Source organism: Aulonocara sp. 'chitande type north' Nkhata Bay, linkage group LG2 (genome assembly GCF_057382095.1).
Source record: "Aulonocara sp. 'chitande type north' Nkhata Bay isolate Kocher_YH1m ecotype deep benthic linkage group LG2, A_spYH_male_GT1.1, whole genome shotgun sequence".
NCBI classification, from domain to species: domain Eukaryota; kingdom Metazoa; phylum Chordata; class Actinopteri; order Cichliformes; family Cichlidae; genus Aulonocara; species Aulonocara sp. 'chitande type north' Nkhata Bay.
In genome coordinates, this window is record NC_141345.1 from 13,952,013 (window position 1) to 13,958,994 (window position 6,982).

At 45.2% G+C, this 6,982-nt stretch overlaps 1 protein-coding gene across 1 annotated transcript; it reads left to right on the forward strand.

Moving 5' to 3' along the window:
- The first annotated feature begins 3,143 nt into the window (after nucleotides 1–3,143).
- Nucleotides 3,144–4,875, forward strand: LOC147337496 (uncharacterized). Its single transcript, XM_086308785.1, has 4 exons — nucleotides 3,144–3,273; nucleotides 3,468–3,535; nucleotides 4,379–4,405; nucleotides 4,495–4,875. The coding sequence occupies exons 1-4, from the start codon at nucleotides 3,144–3,146 to the stop codon at nucleotides 4,873–4,875; spliced, it is 606 nt and encodes a 201-aa protein (XP_086164911.1).
- The last annotated feature ends 2,107 nt before the right edge of the window (nucleotides 4,876–6,982 follow it).

The following is a 6,982-nucleotide window of genomic DNA, read 5'->3' on the forward strand; positions in this document are numbered from 1 at the left end:
CAACAGAAAAAAAGCGGAGGCCTGAAAAACACCACCACTCACAGAGGCTGAGCAGTTGGCCCTCAGCCAAAACAGTGGGTGCCCTGTGGCTGAAGGCATCTCTGCGGGGACATCCTCTGAGTCAATAACCCCGCAAGACACAAGTGCCTACATAGGGGGTAAATTCAAAATAATACATGATGTGCATACATCCTTTCTTCACAGTCACCTTTGCAGTGCTACTCATTCATTTGATAAACTCTTTACCATAATGGATTATTTTGTAGTGAAGTTATTTTCCTACTGATTTTGCCTTCCCTCAGTCTTGGTTGTCTTTGAGAGCATAATGACAATGAAGTGTAAGGTGATTGGTATGTTTGTTAATTGCCATTTGGTCCCTTGTAAGTTATAAGTGACCTGTATAAACCTCATATTCTATCAGTTGATGGTGGTGGTGTACTGCATCTGGTGCAGCCTCCTGTTGAGCCAGACCAACATGCAGTTGTGAGTAATACTCCACAGATTATATGAGTTTACAGTAGAACAGCAATGTTGTTTATTTCTTTACTACAGGAAAATAATGAAGAAACATTGACAGCTGTTACAGAGGAGGAAGCAACAGAGACACTTTATGAGGTTTACATCTTTTAATACTTTGTGTACAGGAAATACAGGCGACCAATAAAGCCAGTTGAACAAAAAATCTGTTTATTCTTCTTTCAACATGTTGAGGTGATGGGTCAAAGGAAATGATTGTGACATATGGTGTCTCTGACTGCGCTTCCATCTTGTATGTCCGTGGGAGGGTCAGGATGTTCATGGTTTGGATCACTGCTGATGTTTGGTTCAGAAGGACAGTGTTCTCCTCTAATTATGGCAATGTTGTGAAGAATCACACATGCCACAATAATGTCACATGCCCTTTCTGGGGTGACCCTGAGTCTTTGCAGGCACTGGAACCGGGCCTTAAGCATTCCGATAGTCATTTCAATTCTGGCTCTTGTCCTGCAATTAGCCAGATTATATCGCTGCTGTGGGCCCGGTTCAGGGTCAGGGTAAGGGGTGAGCAAATAGGGTAAACATGGATACCCCCTATCACCAAGCAAGTAGCCAGTGAACTCTCCTAAGACAGAAGGATACACTTCAGTTCAAATGTCCCTGAAGCAATTGGTCTTTATATATTTTAAAGTATTCTCAACTCACCATGTCCAAATTTTGTGCTCAGTGTACATTCACGGAATATTTGTGAGTCATGGACAGAGCCTGGCCACTTGGCTTCCACATTTGTGATAATGTTGGCAGCATCACATATGATCATCACATATGATCTTCACAGTGCAGAGAACACGAATTAGCATCCATTACTATAATGAAATAATTTGTTAGTTTGAAATGCTACAGGGAACTATGTACCTGTACATTGATGCTGTGGAAAGACTTCCTGTTCACATAGTCTCCTTCATTTACTGAAGGAGCAATGATTGGAATGTGAGTGCCATCTATACACGCCTGGGAACCCTGAAAATAAATGTAAAATTTAAGTAGTAGTCCAAGTATCACCACATCATACATTACGTTTTGGTCACCCTGATACCTGCAATTTTGTGGAATCCCTCTTTGATAAATCTTGTGGGTCTGTGACCGGGGAACACCACAAACGAGTACAGGAGACGTTTCAGTGCAACTGTAACATTCCTGACTGCCCGACAGACGGTAGCCTTGGAAGCGTGCTCAGCGTCATCAATATTATACAGAAAGCTCCTGTTTGCAAAAAACCGAAGTGCAATACAAATAATATGTAATGAACTGAGAGCATGTCCGCGATGTGTCACATGCGTAATATATGGCCTGAGGATGTTATTAAAATAAATTATAGATTGTGCTGAAAAACGGTAACGTTCGCACAGAAAATCATCAGGAAATGATAAGATGTCCAAACGCGCTCTGATCACTCTCTCCCGGTGGAGAGCTCTGCGGAGAATTTGGGCTTCACGATCTACTGGCTCTTCAAGGAAGGAGCACGCCATGTCCGACACTTCCTACTGTCAGGTTTCCGACAAAGGGGCGGAGACAGTCAGGGTTAGTTGTAGTAAACCTGCTAGGGGGCAGGTTAGCTTCACGGCGTGTGTCGTCATAGTGACTCACTCAGGCTTCAGCTGAACTCGCTTTGTGAAACCGAAAACCCAGAGTTTTCGTTAACTCAGGGTATACTTACTCAGTTTTTCCACTAAACCGGCTTCCTGAAACAGGGCCCTGTATGGAGAAAAAAAAAAACAGAAGAGAAAGCAAACAACAAAGAGCAACATAATAAAAAAAAACAATAAACTAGCTAGCAGTAGATAACAGTAGATACTAAATATTAACACTAGCATCCCCCAGGCTTCTACCTTTCTACCTATAAAACCCGAGAGCAGCCAAATGGCTGGTAGGCTTTTAGCTAGGCTTTAGCTTCAGCCAAGTGGAAGCTAAATTGGCTAGTCATTCATATGTAAATTGGGTCGTTATCTGGGAATTCTGGAGGGAGGGGAGTGGGGGTGTGTGATTGAGGGCGTGGGGGAGCTGCTAAAAGCTGTGCACTTCCTTTTGTGTTTCATCTTGATGCATTCTCAATCATCCAGGGAAATAAATCTCCAAAAGTCACCAACTTGGAGTGTTTCAGTTTGCCATCTTAGGGAGAAATCAACACACATGGGTGTATGTCCTTTGTTGCTGAGATTTATTGATAAAAACAGTACAAAAAACCAACCATTTGTACACATATTTACAAATGGCCTGCTGAGTGGTGCATGGAGCATGTTCATTGGTTCATGGACCTCCCTGAACTAATGGCATTTATTGCAATTGTCATCTTGCGGGGGATTAACAGGGTTCCATCTCTAAATGACTGCTGGTGGGCAAACCTGGGAAACCCACAGATAATTGGAACTATGGCACGAATCATGTTATAAAACACGGCGACTGGCCAGCGCCGTGTTCCTCTGCGGACAGTGTACTCCCGAACCATCTGGTCCATCACATCCACGCCACACTTTGTTTTGTTGTAAAGGGAGACAGTGTTTGGCTTCCTTTTGGTGGTGTTATCAGTCTGAACCACGCTGTGCATGCTGCTAAGAATATAGACTGTCTTCTTCCGTTTGGCCGCATATGCCGTCAGCGGAAAGAAAATGCAGAGAAGACTCACCACTCAGCAGGCCTTGGAAATGATCCTGACGGAAGTCGACCCTTGTGACTCGGATGGAGAAGACCTAGAAGTTCAGCCGGATTCGGACTCAGAGCTGTCTGATCAGTCTTGCGGTTAGTTTCATTTCATGTTATTTCCTTTTTCATTTCAAACAAGTAAGTGGATGTAGTTAGTAAGTAAGATATTTCAGACATTATTCTGATACAGAGGAGGAGATACTGGAATTATAATTAGTATCTATGCATGCATTTGTGATTTTGTTTGACCTTCCCATTTTGCTCACAATTTGAATTTGTTCACACTGCAGATGAGGAGACTGCTTCTCCACCGAAAAAGAGAGCTTGTTTGGGGACTGAGACAGCGAAAGATAGCACAGTGTGGCGTGAAGAACATGTGGGGACCTGTCTCCCTTTCACCCCAATAGAAGCGTATGCTGCAGATGGAGAGCCAACGGCTAAGGCCAGGAGAAGTATCTCGAGTCGCCTTCAGAGCTTCCTGTGTTTCATCACTCTTGACATGCTTCGTAGCATTCAAGAATGGACTATTCAACATGCACAGCAAACGGAGCATGTTCATTGGTTCATGGACCTCCCTGAACTAATAGCATTTATTGCAATTGTGATCTTGTGGGGGGTTTACAGTGTTCCATCTGTAAATGACTGCTGGTCAGCAAACCTGGGAAACCCACAGATAATTGGAACTATGGCACGAAACCGCTTCCAAAACATCATGCAACACCTACGCTTTGATGACAAGTCCACCCGCTGTGATCGAGCAAAGACTGACAAGTTTGCTGCAATTTCCAGTGTGTGGGGATCATTTGTCACCAACTGCATCACGTGCTACAACCCTGGTCTACATATCACCGTTGATGAACAGCTTTTCCCATCAAAGACTCGGTGCTGTTTCCTGCAGTATATTGCAAGTAAACCTGACAAGTTTGGGATCAAGTTTTGGGTGGCTTGCGACCTAAAATCCAAGTACATTTGCAATGTCTTCCCATATCTTGGCAAGGACCCCAATCGTCCCACTGGGGAGAGACTTTCTGAAAATGTAGTAATGAGGCTGATGGAACCATTCCTAGACAAGGGCAGAAATGTTACCAAGGACAATTTTTTCACATCGCTTTCACTTGCACAAAAACTTCTTAGATGGAAAACCACCATCCTCGGCACAGTCAACAGGATTCGCAGGGAAATTCCTCAATCCACTAGACAGACAGATCGCAATGAATTCACCACTCAGGTATGTTACAGGTCTTTTGTGGTTCTATGTTTATGTGTTTCATTGTGTGTAAAAGGGCTATGGAAATAACAATTTATCTTATTTCTTAGGTGTTTTCAACCTCTGCTGCCACACTGACGGCGTATGCGGCCAAACGGAAGAAGACAGTCTATATTCTTAGCAGCATGCACAGCGTGGTTCAGACTGATAACACCACCAAAAGGAAGCCAAACACTGTCTCCCTTTACAACAAAACAAAGTGTGGCGTGGATGTGATGGACCAGATGGTTCGGGAGTACACTGTCCGCAGAGGAACACGGCGCTGGCCAGTCGCCGTGTTTTATAACATGATTCGTGCCATAGTTCCAATTATCTGTGGGTTTCCCAGGTTTGCCCACCAGCAGTCATTTAGAGATGGAACCCTGTTAATCCCCCGCAAGATGACAATTGCAATAAATGCCATTAGTTCAGGGAGGTCCATGAACCAATGAACATGCTCCATGCACCACTCAGCAGGCCATTTGTAAATATGTGTACAAATGGTTGGTTTTTTGTACTGTTTTTATCAATAAATCTCAGCAACAAAGGACATACACCCATGTGTGTTGATTTCTCCCTAAGATGGCAAACTGAAACACTCCAAGTTGGTGACTTTTGGAGATTTATTTCCCTGGATGATTGAGAATGCATCAAGATGAAACACAAAAGGAAGTGCACAGCTTTTAGCAGCTCCCCCACGCCCTCAATCACACACCCCCACTCCCCTCCCTCCAGAATTCCCAGATAACGACCCAATTTACATATGAATGACTAGCCAATTTAGCTTCCACTTGGCTGAAGCTAAAGCCTAGCTAAAAGCCATTTGGCTGCTCTCCGGGTTTTAAAGGTAGAAAAAGCCAAATGGCGATCCGTGGGGGTTTAAACGATATTGTGCAGCACGCAAGATCGACAGTGCACAATATGCTTTGAGGCAGCAACCAAGAAAGGTGTAGTCCGCGTCTGTGAACACCCGTGTGTACACCTGTGTGGATCAGCATGCTTGTATTCAAAAGTTTTCTCCATGTAACGATCTGCTAGGGAGTGTGGGGAGCCACAGCCCCGTCCCCCAGGGCATGAAGCAGGTATGGAGGAGATCCAGGCCCCAGATATCCAGAGGCCCCAGAGTACGAGGACCCGAGGAGGACCACCAAAAGGGGGGGAACCGTGCCACCCTCCTGGGAAGAGCTGAGTAGAACCCCAAACGAGAGGTCACCCAGCAGCTACGGAGCAGAGGCCAGAGGGGGTGCAGTGGCTCGCCCGCGGGCTCTGCCGGCAGCCAGCTGTGCCAGAGAGGACCGAGCTTCAGGCCCAGAGGCTAGAGGCCTGAGGGCACCCCAACCCCTGGAAGGGGCCCAGCCGGGCCACAGGCGCCAGGTCCCGCCAATCGGCCACCAGGAGTGAGCTGGTACATACATGAGCACCCAGCCCCAGTCGACAAGGACCATCAACACACCAACGTCTGAGGGCATCAGCCACCGGCAGGGAGTGTGGTAGATAGATATAGTTTTATTTCAAACATGCCAATATAATTGAAATAACAAAAGAAAAAAAGAGAACAAAAAAAAAAAAACTTAAAAATCAAGTTTTCATGTATATATCTTTGTCTACAGAATGCGTGTGCTCAAAAAGGAGGTGAGGGGAGATAGGCCTCCGTACTTTGGAGGGCCTGAGATGTACCCAGAGAGGTTGAGTCTAAGACCCAACCTGACATATAGACACAGACGAACAGGCGCACGTGGACACAAACGTGGATCCCCACCCCATATACACAACCAAATACTCGGCACTCACCCAACGTGTAGACAGACACAAATAGACACTGCACAGACAGTCACACTCCCCAAACATACTCCATATCCCAGGTCTAGGTACCCCCGCCCCCAGAGGGGCAAGCCGCGCCTAGACCCAGGAGATGTAACCCTTCTTCTTGGGGTGGTTGCAGCTAATAGCTAACGAATGTCAGTCTAACTAGTGAAAGAAACAGATAACTCAGAGGAAAGTAAAAATGTGTTTAATGGGATCACTTTTGTGCTGCCCTTAACTGCAAAAATGAGTTTTATGTTAAGAAACTAAAGATATACTGTCCACTTTCACTGTCTGTCTCTTTAGCAGTAGTGGCTCTATGTTGTTTGCCTATCTGCACTTAAATGGGAAAATGTTTGGGTTTGTAAAGCACTTCATGAATGAGGACTGTGTGACCCTGTTTGAGTCAGGTGACAGGTTGATCTGGAGTCAGAAACTCTGATCCAGCTGCACGGAGTGGCACTGACGTGATCAGCACTATTTTATTCATTAAAATCCAAACAGTTTACTACTTACACAACTACACCACAAACATAGCTGAGGCTCTTCCTGAACCACGACTGGGAATCGCATCAGCAGAGTGTCTGCAGCAAATAGATCAAAATGTGCTTTGGACAAAAGAAAAGAAAAGTGGAGGCTCTGAGGAAGACATGGCACAGTTTTTGGAGACCTTCTTTTTCCCCCTCACATCATCTCACTGACTGGAATACTTCATATTAAACGTGAGGAAAAGCAAAGCCCAAATGTAATTGAGGT

Coding starts and splice junctions, on each gene's coding strand:
- LOC147337496 (XM_086308785.1), top strand. CDS start 3,144: ATGCAGAGAAGACTCACCACTCAGCAGGCCTTGGAAATGATCCTGACG. Junction 3,274..3,467: donor GCTGTCTGATCAGTCTTGCG/GTTAGTTTCATT, acceptor TTCACACTGCAG/ATGAGGAGACTGCTTCTCCA. Junction 3,536..4,378: donor AGACAGCGAAAGATAGCACA/GTGTGGCGTGAA, acceptor TCCACTAGACAG/ACAGATCGCAATGAATTCAC.